The sequence below is a fragment of the Mobula birostris genome, chromosome 5 (genome assembly GCF_030028105.1).
Source record: "Mobula birostris isolate sMobBir1 chromosome 5, sMobBir1.hap1, whole genome shotgun sequence".
Taxonomy (NCBI): Eukaryota; Metazoa; Chordata; class Chondrichthyes; order Myliobatiformes; family Myliobatidae; genus Mobula; species Mobula birostris.
This window is the reverse complement of record NC_092374.1, coordinates 60636503-60653691: the sequence shown is the minus strand read 5'-3', so window position 1 is coordinate 60653691 and position 17189 is coordinate 60636503. Positions and strand designations below refer to the sequence as shown.

General features: G+C 42.7%; 2 protein-coding genes across 3 annotated transcripts in view; one reads left to right on the top strand and one right to left on the bottom strand.

Annotated features, from left to right (window-relative positions):
* The window catches only part of c5h9orf85 (chromosome 5 C9orf85 homolog), a 28505-nt gene extending 24696 nt beyond the window's left edge, over nucleotides 1-3809 (bottom strand). For both annotated transcript variants that reach the window (XM_072257176.1, XM_072257177.1), the window contains exons 1-2: nucleotides 3647-3809; nucleotides 2585-2691 (exon numbers count right to left, since the gene is read on the bottom strand). In XM_072257176.1, the coding sequence (XP_072113277.1) occupies nucleotides 2585-2691; nucleotides 3647-3790 (251 nt within the window). In that variant the 5' untranslated portion in view covers nucleotides 3791-3809. The remainder of the gene's footprint in view (nucleotides 1-2584; nucleotides 2692-3646) is intronic.
* A 7658-nt stretch (nucleotides 3810-11467) lies between these two features.
* LOC140197724 (alpha/beta hydrolase domain-containing protein 17B) overlaps nucleotides 11468-17189 on the top strand; it is a 92971-nt gene continuing 87249 nt past the window's right edge. Inside the window, exon 1 of the mRNA XM_072258112.1 lies at nucleotides 11468-12689. Coding sequence (XP_072114213.1) covers nucleotides 12223-12689 — 467 coding nt within the window. The 5' untranslated portion in view covers nucleotides 11468-12222. The remainder of the gene's footprint in view (nucleotides 12690-17189) is intronic.

Below are 17189 nucleotides of genomic sequence, written 5' to 3'. Positions count from 1 at the left end.
CTACAGCATATGCTCCTGGACAACAGTAATACCTACATCAGGCTGCTGCTTATCGATTACAAGTCAGCATTCAACACAATCATACTATCAGTTCTAATCAACAAGCTCCAAAACCTCAACCTCTGTAACAGGAACCTGAAGATGCACACTCAATGTGTTAGGAACAGCTTCTTCCCCTCTGTCATCCAATTTCTAAATGGACAATGAACTCATGAACACTACCTCAGTATTCTTCCCCCTCTCACTTTGCACTCTTATTTAACATACTATATAAAAGATATCTTAATATAATTTACAGTTTTTTATATCATGTATTGCAATGTACTGCTGCAAAACAATTTCACAACATATTTCAGAATCCATTTTAATATCACTGGGATATCAGAATTCTGATTCTAATTAAGTTTGAAGAGAAAGGGATGAACAGCAAGTGAGAGGCTTTTAAAAGTGTGATATCAAGAGTCCACAAGAAACACATTTATTAGGGTAAAGGTTAAACATGGTGAGATCAGGGAACCTTGCCGGATGAGGGATATTGAGACTCTGTTCAAGAAAAAAGGAGGCATATATTGGGTTTAGGAGGTCAGAAACAAGTGAATCCCTTGAAGACTATAACAAGATTAAGATTACTATTAACAGGAAAACCAGTAAAGGCAAAGCGGGTGTGAAATGGATCTGGCAGGTAGAGTTAAGAGTTTCTGCAGGTTCTCAAGAGGTTCTATAACTATATTAAGAATAAAAGAGCAGATAAAGAGGGAGGAGGTCCCATTAGAGATTATCATCAAGGCCCTATGTCTTCAGCCACAGGAGAATGCTCAGAATTCTCCTCAGTGCTAACAGGGGAGAAAAACACGATTGTTCAAGGTAAGGAAAACAAATGGTGATGTTTTGGAGGATATTCACATTACAAGGAGGAAGTATTTGTAGCCGTATAGTGCATTAAGATGGATAAATCCCCAGGCCCTGGCCAAAGTACATCCTTGGACTTTAAGGCTAAAGAAGATACTGCAGTAAGTGCTTGCTTCAGTGTCAGCCACCAGGGATATTACTGAAGAATGGAATGTGGCTTAGGTTGTTCCATTGTTTAAGAAGGGCAGCAAGGACAAGTCAGAGAACTACAGGCCAGTCTGCCTGACGTCTGTAGTAGGGAAGGGCTGGAGGAAATTGAGGGCTTTAAATTTAACAACAATTGAATCAACAGAGCCTGATAAGGAGAAATCAGCATGGTTTTGTGCGTGGGAAGTTGTATTTGACGAACCACTGACAGTTTCCTTTGAAGGGGTAACCAATAGGTGAGGGTAAGGCAGTGGTTGTTTTCTGTTTGGACTTTTGCAAAGCCTTTATTAAGGTTAGGATGGAAGGTTAAGTTCTATAAATCCAGGCAGAGATAGTTACAAGGATGAAAAATTGTCTTGTAAGTAGGAAGCAGAGGATGGTGATTTAAGATTGTTTCTTGGAATGCAGGCTGGTAACTAGCAGAATGCCACAAGGGTCAGTGTTGGGACACCTGTTATATACAAATTATTTGGATGTGAATGCACAAGTCTTCTTCAATAAGTTTGCAGATGACACAAAATTAGGAACTTTTGTTGATAGTTAAGATGATCATAAATTACACAGATTAATCAGTTAGTAAAGTGGGCTGACAAGTGGCAAATGGATTTCAATACAGATAAAACTTGAGGTGATGCATTTGGAAAAGTCAAGACAGTGCAGGGCTTCAACTATGAATGGTAGGGCACTAGGGAATGGAACGGAACAGAGGGACCTTAAACTACAAATACATAATTTATTGAAAGCAGCGTCATGCAGGGTACTGATGATAGGAGCTGGGACATCATATTGCAGTTGTAAAAGTGGATGGTGAGGACTAACTCAGGGTACTGTCCAGTTTTTGCCACCCTATTATAAGACAGATGGGGGTTAAGTGGCAAAAGAGGAGGAAGAGATTTGAGGATATTGCCAGGACTAGAGTGCCCAAGTTGTAGGGGGAGGTTAATGATGCTGGGTCTTTCTTCCTTAGAATGTAGCAGATTGAGGGAGACCTTAGAGAAAGTTTTTCAAAATTATGAAAGGCATTGATAAGGTGTCTTTTATCTAGGGTAGGGCAATCCAAAGCTAGAGGGCATAGAGTTAGAATGAGAGAAAGTTTTTAAAAAAGGGACCCGAGGGGCAGTTTTTATATTCAACTAGAGGGTGGTGATTAAGTGAAATGAGCTACCAGAAGAAGTGGTTGAGGCAGGTACTTAAGAGTTACTTAGATTGGTACATGCAGAGGCAGCACTTACATGGGCCAAATGCAAGAAATTGGGAATAGCTGTGCAGATGGCATGGTTGCCATGGAATCAGTGAGCCTAAGGGACTGTATCCATGCTGGCTGTGACTTACCTCTTTGCTCTTTGATGAAGCTTTTGACAACCTGCCTGAACATTGTCTGCACGGCTTGATGTTAAAATTTGTTTAACCATCACTGTTACGCATTTCCTAGAGGTCCTTCTTTTGTTATGTTAAGGACCCACACAATTGGAGAGGATTTTTTTGACAAAGATTTTAAAGTTTTATTAGAAAGACTCTTTTAACTTACCATTTCCGAGGCTGACTAAGTGGCTTATACTTGCTATATTTTATTTTCCATTCCAACACTTCCCTACATCGTTTGCATACACCTGTATGTACGATAGCATTCAGCCTCTGGGAAAGAGAAAACATTATGTGTTAATGTTACAGCAATTACAGTGATAGCTTCAGAATAACAAGGTAGTAACTATTAGGGTTTCAATAAGATAAATCTCTCTACCTTAAAGACAAGGGAGGAAAATGTTAACTGTTGAGAGATATTTAAAACAGTGAACTGTTCAACAACATATCTGAAGGAAATACATTTGTATTTAGGTGAGAGGCATAAATACAATTTGGTGAATACTTCAAAGACACAAAGAAAAGCTGGTGGAGTGGGCAAATGAAACTTAATTATAGCTTCATAGGGAGAAGTACAAATATTAACTGCAGGATGCAAATGTTAAGGAACTACAGGGTGCTCTCAAGTGCAGTTGAACAGCAGAATATGTTGAGAAAATTACAGTGAGGATACAATTGAGACAGAAGAGGAGCTGCAGGTGCTGGAAGAATTAAGCAGGGCAAACAGCAGATATGGAGGGAAATGAAATGGACAGTCAACACTTCAGGCAAGATCTTTCATTAGGACTGGAAAGAAAGTGGGAAGGTTACTAGTATAAGGTAGGGGGAGAAGTGATGGAGCAAGAGCAACTCTACTGTTGATCCATAAGAAGTGGGTCAAATGGATACAGGTACAGGATACAAATCGGTCCGAAGCATCTTTAAGCGCGGTATTTAATTAATTTAATTTCACTTCTCGGTTCTTTCTTCATATACCTGTAAACTTCTCCAGCCAAAACAACTAAACCCAATACCACTACCTTCTCAAGGTGGGTATTTACTTCTCACGGATTCATCTATCATAAACACAAGCAGCTGGTTACCGAGGCCTTTGAAAACACTTTCGTCATTTGTTTTGGCAGAAATCTCAGAATTCTAATTGTTGTAGTATTTAAAAATAATAAATGTTAACCTGGAATAGGTCAACTTTACAAAACCAGACATCGATTCAATCGCGGTGATTACTTACCTTCGTCTTATTACTTTTGTCATACTTGTCATTTTTAAACATAGTGACATTTTGGTGCTTTTGCGCTCGCTTCCTTGCAACATTTCCCCGTTCACAGCTCATAATACCTGAATCTTTAATACAAATATATTTACCAAACCACATGCACAACCAACAGCCGCAATAACCCGGAAGTTGACGCACAGAAATCACATGGCAACCTGAAAATGAAGCGATCTTTGCCCCGATTGGCCGTTCTCATAGACGTCCGACAGGCTGACAAGGACGTCAATCATCGAAATACATCCAACCAAAGCAAAAGTAGGCGTTCGCTGGCTGACCCCGTTACCTTTTACGTGAAGTTTACTGAGTTTGTGCAAACCACCTTCTCCGTTGTGTTGCTTACCAGATACATCTAAAGCGCCCCCCAGAGGAGGGTAATTTTTATTAAAAGAAACTTTTTTAAAACGTATTCATAACAAATAAATTAAAAGTCTATCCTTTCTGTTCAAGGTGCACTCCACCCCTAGATGTCCAATTTCAAGTGAGACTGAACACCAAAGGCTTCATTTCCAAGATCAGCCAGGCACAGCACAGATGAATTGCTGAAAGGGGATGGTGGGGGGTGGGGGGGCGCAGGTAGTTGACCCAATAAAAGTCCACTTCCTGGACTTCTGAAAGGCATCTTGGCCAGGCCTAGATACAGACATAAAATAAACAGCAGGAAGAACTCAAAAGGTCAAGCAGCATTTTTGCAGACAAAGGAATGTCGATGTTTCAACCCTTGACCCTGCATCTGGATTGAGAGTGGAAAGGGAAGATAACCTGTACATGGAGGTGAGAGGGAAAGATGGGACTGTTAGGTGACAAACTGGAATCAGATGTGGGGGGAGAAATGATGGGCAGATGGGGTTAGGTACGGGAGAAGGAGAGGGAGAACGTGGGTATGGAGGGTGTGTATTTAATATGTCAGAAATATTTGAGTAATATTGTTTGATTCAGCATTCTTTGTTGTTTACGTAATGCGGGTTATATGTAAAATTACGTAAATGGCATATGTTATCACGCTGCCGTGTGATACGTGCGCTCCTTGCTTAAAGTCAAAACTAAGTTAGACGCGCATTTTCGACGTCTGCCGGACGATGCTGAGGATGTTCTACAAGTCTGTGATGGCCAGTGCTATCATGTTTGCCGTTGTGTGCTGGGGCAGCAGGCTGAGAGTAGCAGACACCAACAGAATCAACAAACTCATTCGTAAGGCCAGTGATGTTGTGGGGATGGAACTGTACTCTCACGGTGGTGTCTGAAAAGAAGATGCTGTCTAAGTTGCATGCCATCTCGGTCAATATCTCCCATCCACTACATAATGTACTGGGTGGGCACAGGAGTACATTCAGCCAGAGACTCAGTCCTCCGAGATGCAGCACAGAGCATCATAGGAAGTCATTCCTGCCTGTGGCCATCAAACTTTACAACTCCTCCCTTGGAGGGTCAGACATCCTGAGCCGATACGCTGGTCCTGGACTTATTTCATAATTTACATATTACTATTTAACTATTTATGGTTCTATTACTATTTATTATTTATGGTGCAACTGTAACGAAAACCAGTTTGCCCCAGGATCAATAAGGTATGACTATGACTATGGCTATGTCTTAATTGGTTTAATACTTTGGAGTTATGAAACATAACAGTGGCAATGAGGTATTTTAAAAAAATGTACCCAAGACGATTACCTGTTGAAGCTAGCAAGATGTTCAACTTAAAATAAAGCGTAGCGAGGCAGTCAAGTTTAAAAGTAAAATCGCAGGACTTTTTTTTCTTTGGAGCAACATGTTTTCTTCACAAAAAGATGTTCGAGTTTTTAAAAAGGCAGGATAATTCACAGGTTAATAAACTGTGAGTACCAGGTGATAATAATCATAAAAAAACAGAAATGCTGGCTACATTGGAAATATTGACACATTTGATCCACAAAGTTAGCTGGATTTTGCATAATGAGCAAATTGAGCAGTACTTTGAAGCAAATAAAATAGCCAATGAGAAACAAGTGAATTGGATTTAAAGATATATTGTTTGCTTTGAAGTTTAACTGCTGCAACCAAACCAACAGAAATTAGCTTTGCTGATATTGTGAAAGTAGTGCAGGAATATTTAGAACTTAACCCATTGCAGAACGCTTTAGATTTCATATGTGGAATCGAAAGGAAGAATAATCCATTTCAGTGTACATGATTGAATTGAAGAGATTGTCTGAGTATTGTGAGTGCAGTGATGGGCTTAATGATACACTGAGAGATTGTTTAGTTTGTGGAATCTTACAAGAAAATATTCAAAAATGGCTCCTAACTGAAGCACAACTTACATGTAAAAGAGCAGTTGAAATAACTGTATCAATGGAAACTGCAGACAGAGAAGCAATTAAATTGTTGTCAAGAATGAAAGTGAGCGTGAACAAAATCGTAACGTCTAACCAGAAGCAGGACTGACTGAACAAATGGTGTTACTATTGTGGCAGGGATCAATGCAGAGTTAAAAGTGAGACTTGCAGAAAATGCAATAAATTAGGACACACTCAAGGAGTGTATTAGGCAGACGAAAACAAATGGACTACATAGGGAAGAGAAAAAGATAAAAAGTCAAGTTGCAGTTTCAAAAATGCACTAATCTGCATGCTATTTATGAAAAATCTGATAATGATGAGAATGGCACTGGGCTGGGTAGCCTTGAGATTTATTAAGTGATAACTAACAATAGACAATTGATATGGCTTACATCAGAAATGAACTGGAAGGTAATTCAAATGGATTTGGACACTTGCTCATCTATTTCAGTCATTCCACAAAATGAGTTTGAGAGACATTTCAAAGATACTAAACTGAAAGTAGGAACTTCTACTGGAGAAAAGATAATTCCTGTGGGGACGTGAGTGGTTGAGATAACTACAACTTGATTAGAAATGCATCTGCCACTTGCATGCCACATCCCCTACAATAGTGTCAACTGAAAGTGAAGTAAGAAAAGTACTGGATGATGCCACAGCTGTCTCCATGCTGTACACCATGAACCATTGCCTGAAGGACAATGCTGCTTAAAGGAATCGTGAAAGTGATGAATGCAGAGGTCCAATTAGTACAGATTTTGTAGACAACATTTCTGAGAAAGTCTCTGATGTGTTAATCAGGCAGTAACTTGCGATATGTGGCTTGGTTTTAAGCTTTTGTGAGTATGAAGTACCAGAATCTACTTGTGTGCATTAAGATTATTGCATGAACTTCAAGTAGGAGACAAAAAGCTGCTTGAAAAGGTAGATCACAAACAAGAGAAAATATGAAGAGCTGGAAATCCAAGTAACAAACACACACACACACACACACACACACCACACACACACACACAAAATGCTAGAGGAACTCAGCAGGCCAGGCAGCATCTATGGAAAAGAGTACTGTCAATATTTCAAGCTGAGACCCTTCAGCAGGATTGGAGAAAAAAGATGAGAATTCAGAGTAAAAGGGTGGGGAGGGGAGGGAGAAACATGAGGTGATAGGTGAAACCTGGGGGTGGGGGAGGGGTGGAGTAAAGAGCTGGGAAGTAAAAGTAGATTGGTGAAAGAGCTATAGGACTGGAGAAGGGGGAATATAATAGGAGATGACAGAAGGCTGTGGAGGAAAGAAAAAAGAAGAGGGGCACCAGAGGGAGGCGATGGGCAGGCAAGGAGGTAAGGTGAGAGGGAAATGGGAATGGGGAATTGAGAAGGGAGGGTTATTAGCAGAAGTTTGAGAAATCAACATTCATGCCATTAGGATGGAGGCTACCCAAACAGAATATAAGGTGTTGCTCCCCCAACCAGAGTGTGGCCTCATCGCAGCAGTAGAGGAGGCCATAGATGGATATGTCGGAATGGGAATGGGAAGTGGAATTAAAATGGGTGGCCACTGGGAGATCGCTCTTTTTCTGGCAGACGGAGCGTGGGTACTCGCGAAGCAGTCTCCCAATCTACGTCAGGTGTCACCAATATACAAGAGGCAACATCGGGAGCACCAGAAACAATATCTGGCCCCAAAAGACTCAGGTGAAGTCTTGACTCAGCTGGAAGTTTGGGGACCTGAATCGTAGTGAGGGAGATGGTGTAGGGGCAGCTGTAGCACTTGTTTTGCTTACAAAGATAAGTGCCAGGAGGGAGATCAGTGGGGAGGGACTAATGGACATGGAAGTTACGTAGGGAGTGATTGCTGAGGAAAGCAGGAAGTGGGGTGGGAGTGGGGGGAGGATGGGGTGAGAGCAGATGTGCATGAAATGGAAGAGATGTGGTTGAGGGCAGCGTAGATAGTGGAGGAAGGGAAGCAACTTTCTTTTAAGAAGGAGGACATCTCCTTTGTTCCGGAATGAATAGAGTCAACTGAGAGCAGATGTGGTGCAGGTGGAGGGATTGAGAGACGGGAGGGCATTTTTACAAGTAACGGGTGGGAAGAGGTATAGTCCAGGTAGCTGTGAGGATCAGTGGGTTTATAATAGACATCAGTGGATAAGCTGTCTCCAGAGATATAGACAGGGATCGAGAAAGGGGAGGGAGGTCAGAATCAGGTTTATTATCACTGGCATGTGACGTGAAATTTGTGACTTAGTACCAGCAGTTCAATGCAATACATAATATAGAATAATAATAATAATAAAGTCTTATTCAGTATACTTTATACAGTATACATATATTGAATAGATTAAAAACTGTGCAAAAAACAGAAATACTATATATCAAAAAAAAGTGAGGTAGTATTCAAGGGTTCAATGTCCATTTAGGAATCAGATGGCAGAGGGGAAGAAGCTATTCCTGAATCGCTGAGTGTGCGCCTTCAGGCTTCTGTACCTCCTACCTGATGGTAACAGTGAGAAAAGGGCATGCCCTGAGTGCTGGAGGTCCTTAATAATGAACACTGCCTTTCTGAGACACCGCTCCTTGACGATGTCCTGGGTACTTTATAGGCTGGTACCCAAGACGGAGCTGACTAAATTTACAACTCTGCAGCTTCTTTTGGTTCTGTGCAGTAGCCCGCCTCCCCCCCCCCCCATACCAGACAGCGATGCAGCCTGTCAGAATGCTCTCCATGGTGCATCTATAGAAATTTTTGAATGTAATTGTTGACATACCAGATCTCTTCAAACTCCTAATAAAGTATACCTGCTGTCTTGCCTTCTTTATAACTACATGGATATGTTGGGACCAGGTTAGATCCAAAGAAATCTTGACACCCAGGAACTTGAAACTGCTCACTCTCTCCACTTCTGATCCCTCTATGAGGATTAGTATGTGTTCCTTCGTCTTATCCTTCCTGAATTCCACAATCAGCTTTTTCGTCTTACTGACGTTGAGTGCAAGATTGTTGCTGCGGCACCATTCCACTAGTTGGCATATCTCACTCCTGTACGCCCTCTCATCACCACCTGAGATTCTACCAACAAATTTGTATCATCAGCAAATTTATAGATAGTATTTGAGCTGTGCCTGGCCACACAGTCATGTGTATATGGAGAGTAGAGTAGTGGGCTAATCTAACACCCCTGAAGTGCCCCAGTATTGTTTGTCAGCGAGGAGGAGATATTATTACCAATCCACACAGATTGTAGTCTTCTGGTTAGGAAGTCGAGGATCCAATTGCAGAGGGAGGTACAGAGGTCCAGGTTCTGTAACTTCTCAATCAGGATTGTGGGAATGATGGTATTAAATGCTGAGCTATAGTCGATGAACGGCACTCTGACATAGGTGTTTGTGTCATCCAGGTGGTCTAAAGACATGTGAAGAGCTATTGAGATTGCATCTGCCATTGACCTATTGTGCCAACAGGCAAATTGCAATGGGTCCAGGTCCTTGCTGAGGCAGGAGTTCAGTCTCATCATGACCGACCTCTCAGAGCATTTCATCACTGTTGATGTGAGTGTTACTGTGTGATAGTCATTAAGGCAGCCCATATTATTCTTCTTAGGCACTGGTATAATTGTTGCCTTTTTTAAGCAAGTGGGAACTTCCACCCGTAGCAGTGAGAGGTTAAAATGTCCTTAAGTATTCCCGCCAGTTGATTGGCACAGTTTTCCAGAGCCTTATCGGGTACTCCATTGGGACTTTCTGCCTTGCGAGGGTTCACTCTCTTTAAAGACAGTCTAACATCGGCCTCTGAGGCACAGCTCACAGGGTTGTCAGGTGCAGCAGAGATCTTCACAGCAGTAGTTATGTTCTCCCTTTCAAAGCTGGCGTAGAAGGCACTGTGTTCATCTGGTAGTGAAGCATCACTGCCATTCATGCTATTGGGTTTCGCTTTGAAGGAAGTAATATCTTGCAGACCCTGCCAGAGTTGTTGTACGTCTGATGTCGCCTCCAACCTCGTTGGAAATTGTCTCTTTGCCCTTGAGATAACCTTCCACAAATCAAGCCTGTTTTTCTGGTACAGGCCTGGGTTGCCAGACTTGAATGCCACAGATCTAGCCTTCAGCAGATGAGGTACCTCCTTGTTCATCCACGGCTTTTAGTCTGGGAATGTACAGTAAGTTTTTGTAGGCACACACTCATCCACACAGGTTTTAATGAAGTCGGTAACAACTGCAGCATACTCATCCGGATTCAAAGATGAATTCCTGAATACAGTTCTGTCCACCGATTCAAAGCATTCCTGTAGGCGCTCCTGTGCTTCCCTTGTCCATACCTTCTTGGTCCTCACTACCGGTGCTGCAGTCTTCAGTCTCTGCCTATATTCAGGGAGAAGAAGTACAGCCAGGTGATCAGACTTCCCGAATTGAGGGGGTGGAATAGCACGGTAGGCATTCTTGATGGGAGCGTAACAATGGTCCAGTGTATTGATTGCTCTGGTTTTGCAAGTGATCTGTTGATAGTAATTGCTTAGTGATTTTTTTCGGACTGACCTGGTTAAAATCTCCCAAAACAATGGTGAAGGCGTTAGTATGTACTGTTTCGTGCATGTTGATCCCATTGCTCAGATCATCTAAAGCCTGATTGACATTGGCCTGAGTTGGAATGTAAACTGCTACCAAAATGACCCCGGAGAACTCCCGCGGTAGGTAAAAAAGACTACACTTAATTGCTAGATATTCCAGGTCTGTCGAGCAGAATTCATCAGTATATTGAGGTAGTACAAGGGAAAACCAATAACAGAACGCAAAGTACTGTACATTTAAATCTGTAACTGGGCTGACACCTTTGGTTTGTAAATGCTGAAAAAGAGGTCCGCAGCCACAGGAAATGTGAAATGGTAGTTTATTTTCCAGCAGATTGTGACCTATTGTGTTGCTGTTGAGGCAATTCTTTTTATAATCTGAGGGCAAACTTCTTCACTCAGAAGGTGTTGCGAGTGTGGAAGGAGCTGTCAGCGAAATTCGGGTTCAATCGGAATATTTAAGTTAAGTTTGGATGTGTACATGCATGAGAGGGTTTGGAGGAATATGATCCAGGTGCAGGTAAATGGGACTAGGCAGAAGATTTGATGAGGACTGTATGGACCGAACGACCTATTTCCAAACTGAAGTACTCCCCGACTGACCCTCCGAATTAGCTATGCCATTCAGTGTGCGCATGCGTACACGAGACACAGCGGGAGCACCCCTTCCACGCCTCCTCTTGCGCTTCATGTTTTGCGCATGTGCTGACCGATCAGACGGGCCGGTCAACATGCACATGCGCTAGCCGGCAAACGTTCCTCTTGCCCGCTCCTTGGTGTGACGTTGACGCATGCGCACCAGCCGGTAAACTTTCCTCTTGCCCGCTCCTTGGTGACGTTAACGCATGCGCACTAGCCGGCAAACATTCCTCTTGCACACGCCTTGGTGTGACGTTGACGCATGCGCGCCTTCCCGGCGACTGGTTGCCCCCTTTCCCCTCCCACAACCTCCAAAGGCGTGTCAACGCTTTCAGATCTTAAGGATAGGTGTTTAAACAAACAAAAAGTATGGGAACGCCTCAGTTGACAGGCGCAAAATTAAAATATCGGATGTGAGAGAAGTTGCGGCCCGAGGGCGTGTGGTGATCGTAGGTTTAACTCAGCGGAAGGTTCCGCCGACCGTTGAGTCCCCCGGGGCCTGGTGTCGGCCGACAGGTGGGGGCCAGAGTGCCATCGTATTGTCCCAGAACGCAGCAACGCGGCCTGGCCTCCTCTGCCTCCTTTCTCCTCCTCCACCGGAGAACTTCAGGGGGCTCTCGCTCGGGTTTCTCTTCCCCCTCCCCATCTCTGCTTCCTTGGGGCCCAGATGACTCGCGGCTTCAGGTCAAGTTTCTCTTCCTTTTGTGAAAGGGCTGTCGACTTACACTTCGATCGATGAACGTTAAGGGAGAAAAGATACGGTGGATTGACATTGAAACATCCAGTGTGTGGCTGCCGACCTCCCTCAGAATATTCATCATGCCATCATCCATCTTCCGCTTGGAGTCCGGTCACCTGTGAGAAAAAAATTCCTCAAGGCGTTTTCACAAAGAGAAAGTTCCTCGTTAGGATCTCCGTCCCAGTAGTTTCTCTTCTTGTGATCGCTGGAGTAGCCCGTTTATTCATTATTTATTTAATTGATTGACTGAAGTGACTCGTAGTTTGGCCTTGCGATGAATAACCTGTCTCTGAGCGAGTTGTGTTGCCTCTTCTGTTGCCCACCCTGCCCCGGTCGCATCGCTTCCAAACTGGCTTTCCTGCCCCCCGAGCCCACCTATGCTCTATTGCCCGACGAGTCCGGGGGCCGCTGGAGCTTGCACCTGGCCGAGCGGGCGGACTGGCAATACTCCCAGCGGGAGAAGGACTCTATCGAGGCCTTCATGACCAGGACCAGCCGGGGAAACCGCATCGCTTGCATGTTTATCCGTTGCTCCCCTAGCGCCAAATTTACGCTACTCTTCTCGCACGGCAATGCCGTGGATCTGGGTCAGATGAGCAGCTTCTATATCGGCCTGGGTTCCAGGATCAACTGTAACGTATTCTCCTACGACTACTCGGGCTATGGGGCCAGCTCCGGGAAGCCTTCTGAGAAAAACCTCTATGCAGACGTCGATGCAGCTTGGCAAGCCCTCAGGACCAGGTAGGGAAATTCACAACACGTTTAATCGTAGACCGTCCCCCAACCCTGAATGAGCAATCCCAATATTTCAACTCTTCCATCTCTCCACTGTTGCCTTGGAAATCTTCCCATTTCCAATATGTATTCACTTGGCTTTGATTATAAAGTGAATTTACTCTGAATACATTGTGTTGTTTCTTTGCTGTTTCTTCATAAACAGCACAGAAACGGGTCCTTTGGTCAAATTCTTCTCACCTACTTACCTCTTCTACCAAACTCTTGACCTGTCTATAATCTTCCCCCGGGTCCCCTTCTCCTATGATCCACTCTCTTCTCCTATCAGATTTTTCCTTCAGCTCTTTACCTTTCCCATCCATTTGGTTTCACCTATCACCTTCTAGCTATCCTCCTTCTCCTCCCCCCCCCCCCCAACTTTTTCTTCTGGCGTTTTCCCATCCTTTCCAGTCCTGAAGAAGGGTCTCTGCTGAAAGTCGATTGATTGTTAATATCCATAGATGCTGCCTGATCTGCTGAGTTCCTTCAGCATTTTGTGCGTATTACTTCAAATTTGTCCACACCTACTAAGGTGCCTTCCAGAGCCAGTACCATTTGGCTGCAATTTAGCCTGCATTCACTATAGCTTTCATATATACATGAACCTGTGCAAATACTTTTTAATTTTTTTTATATAATTGCACCTGCCTGTACCACTTCCTTGGGCAGCTTGTTCCATATAACCATGACCCTCGGTGTGGAAAAGCGTGCTCCTCAGGTCCCCTAAATCTTTCCACTCTCGTCTTAGACCTATGCCCTCTAGTCTTCGACTCCTACACTGGACAAAAGACTGTGACCAGGCACCTTATGTGTACTCCCATGATTTTCTAAATCTCTATGTCATCCCTTAGTTCCTGTCTCTCCAGTCCCTGCTAAGTTCAACCCATGTCTTAATCTGCACCAGTCACATTCACCTATATCTTGGGACTTCTGAAGCAGTTATATAAATGTTCCATCCTTGTTTCCAAATTCTCCACAGCCTAGTCATACTTCTCTTAAAACCTTCATCTTAATAGTTCTGAGATATCTGCAAGTATAATTCTGGTTACTTCTGCATCTCGGAGTATAATTACTATGGGCGATCCTGATTTCAGCCCAACCTCAACTGCTTGCGAAATTTAAACTCTGCAATTCCTTCTGTGAACTTCCCTTTTGTTCCTAGCTTTGGGACACACCTTAAAATCTACCTCTGACTAAGCCTTTGGTAATCCTGTGTGTCTGGACATCAATTGTTTTGTTTGATATTATTCCTATGAAGGGTTAGGAATATTTTTGCTATATTAGATGGTACCAGATGAAGTTGCTGTATGTTAGAAACTTGAAGACTTAAAATCACTTCTGTTTTAATCACCATCTTTGCTTTCCAAACACTTTCTTTCTCTTGCTCTGTCCAGTGGATCTGGGGTCAAGTCCGATAACCTGTTTGCAGTGTTCTTTCGGAGTATTCATTTCCACATGCAATAAAGTTGCTGTTAAGTGGTACCTCAATAATTTGTAAATGCATGTTACTTCAGGCCTTGTCTATCACTCCAGTAATTGATATACATATTGGAGTTTAGTTTGTATCTAGAAACTAAAATGAGTATCTGTTAAGATTGATTGGATTTGGTATTTGGTGCCTCTCAACAATATCTTGGCAAGATAAGTCAAGTCAGTATCTGAAACTGCATTGTTCTGAAGCTTACCTACACAAAATTGAAGGGGCATATGCCACAATTAGAGCGTCTCTGCCTTTGTCACCTTACCTTAATTCTGAAAGAGGGTGCCTAATATGGGATCATGCAAACAAGAAGTGACAGTTGCAGAATGCCATAATTTGATGAACAGCAGTCACCTGTGCATCCAGTGAGCTGTGGTCATTCGAGGGGACAGAAAATGGCAAATGGAAGAAACTAGACACCGACTGCATGATCTACAGAAAACTGTCAAGTCAGGTAGGAAGTTCAACTTCCTGGGAGTACTTTAGAATTCAGCAAAGAGTGACCAAGAAACAGAATAAGAGTTAACTAACAAGAAAAATAAATCCTGCCTACAGGAACTCTGAAGGTATGTGTAAAGTGAAAGATTAATAATGGTAGCTATGGGTTTCTTATGGACAGGTCTGTGAATTTGTAAGACATAAAAAGGAAATAGCAAATAAATAAGTACTTTGTGTATGTCTTCTCAAACTTCCCAGAAATAATGGTCTAGTGCAAGTGAGAAAGTTTAATATTAGTAGAAAATCTTTGCTTATGGAATTAGTGGGCCTGAAAACTTAAATCCCACAATTTGGCTATGAAGATTCGGCATTACATCTAAAACTTTGACAAACTTCTATTGATATGTGGTGGAGAGTATACTGACTGGCTGCATCATAGCTTGGTATGGAAAATCCTACAAAAAGTAGCGGCAGTGGCCCAGTCCATCATGGGTAAAGGTCTCTCCACTATTGAGTACACCTACATGGACTGTTGTTGCAGGAAAGCAACATCCATCATCATGGACCCCTCACTATCCAGGTCACGCTTTCTTCTCGCTGCTGCCATCAGGAAGAAGCCACAGGACTCACATCACCAGGTTCAGGAACAGTTATTACCCCTCAACAATCAGACTCTTGAACCAAAGAGGATAATTTCACTCACCCTGTCACTGAACTATTCTCAGAACCTATGGACTCACTTTCAAGGACTCTTCATCTCATGTTATTGATAATTTATTACTTATTTATTATTTATTTCTCTATTTGCCCAGTTTGTTGTCTTTTGCACATGGGTTGTCCATCCTGTTGGCTATGGTCTTTCATTGATTCTGTTATTGGTATTGGATTTATTGAATATGCCCACAAGAAAATGAGTCTGGTAATATTTGATGTCATTTATGCACTTTGATAATAAGCTAACATTGAACTTTATGACAATGTTAAGTGTTCTGGCTGTCTTGCAAAATTCTGTGAGTTCTGGAATGGTTCCTTTAGATTGGAGAGTAGCATAAGTGACATTAATTTCTGACAGATATCAGTAATTAAGAATAGGAGGTGACAGTGAAACCTACAAAATACTTAAAAGGGCTCTATTATTGCTACGGGGAGAATGATTTTCCTGGTTAAGGAGTCTGGAACTAGGATCACAATCTCAATGTGAAGGATAGAACTGAAATGATATTTTTTTCACTCAAAAGTATTTGTCTTTATAACCATATAACAATTATAGCACGGAAACAGGCCATCTTGGCCCTTCTAGTCCGTGCCGAACTCTTACTCTCACCTAGCCCCACTGACCTGCACTCAGCCCATAACCCTCCATTCCTTTCCTGACCATATAGTTGTCCAACTTAACTTTAAACGACAACATCGAACCTGCCTCAACCACTTCTGCTGGAAGCTCATTCCACACAGCTACCACTCTCTGAGTAAAGAAGTTCCCCCTCATGTTACCCCTAAACTTTTGCCCTTTAACTCTCAACTCATGTCCTCTTGTTTGAGTCTCCCCCACTCTCAATGGTAAAAGCCTATCCACGTCAACTCTATCTATCCCCCTCATAATTTTAAATACCTCTATCAAGTCTCTTCCCCCCCCCCCCAACCTTCTATGTTCCAGAGAATAAAGACCCAATTTGTTCAACCTTTCTCTGTAACTTGGGTGATGAAAGCCAGGTAACATTCCAGTAAACCTTCTCTGTACTCTCTATTTTGTTGACATCTTTCCTATAATTCGGTGACCAAAACTGAACACAATACTCCAAATTTGGCCTCACCAATGCCTTGTACACTTTCAACATTACATCCCAAATCCTGTACTCAATGCTCTGATTTATAAAGGCCAGCATACCAGAAGCTTTCTTCACCACCCTATCCACATGAGATTCCACCTTCAGGGAACTATGCACCATTATTCCTTGATTCCTCTGTTCTACTGCATTCTTCAATGCCCTACCATTTACCATGTATGTCCTATTTTGATTAGTCCTACCAAAATGTAGCACCTCACACATATCAGCATTAAACTCCATCTGCCATCTTTCAGCCCACTCTTCTAACTGGCCTAAATCTCTCTGCAAGCTTTGAAAACCTACTTCATTATCCACAACTCCACCTATCTTGGTATCAGCTGCATACTTACTCGTCCAATTTACCACCCCATCATCCAGATCATTAATGTATATGACAAACAACATTGGACCCAGTACAGATCCCTGAGGCACACCACTAGTCACCGGCCTCCAACCTGACAAACAGTTGTCCACCATTACTCTCTGGCGTCTACTTCAATATTAATACCTAACAATTGAACCTTCCTGACTAACCTTCCGTGTGGAACCTTGTCAAAGGCCTTACTGAAGCCCATATAGACAACATCCACTGCTTTACCCTCGTCAACTTTCCTAGTAACCTCTTCAAAAAATTCAATGAGATTTGTCAAACATGACCTTCCACTCACAAATCTATGTTGACTGTTCCTAATCAGACCCTGTCTATCCAGATAATTATAT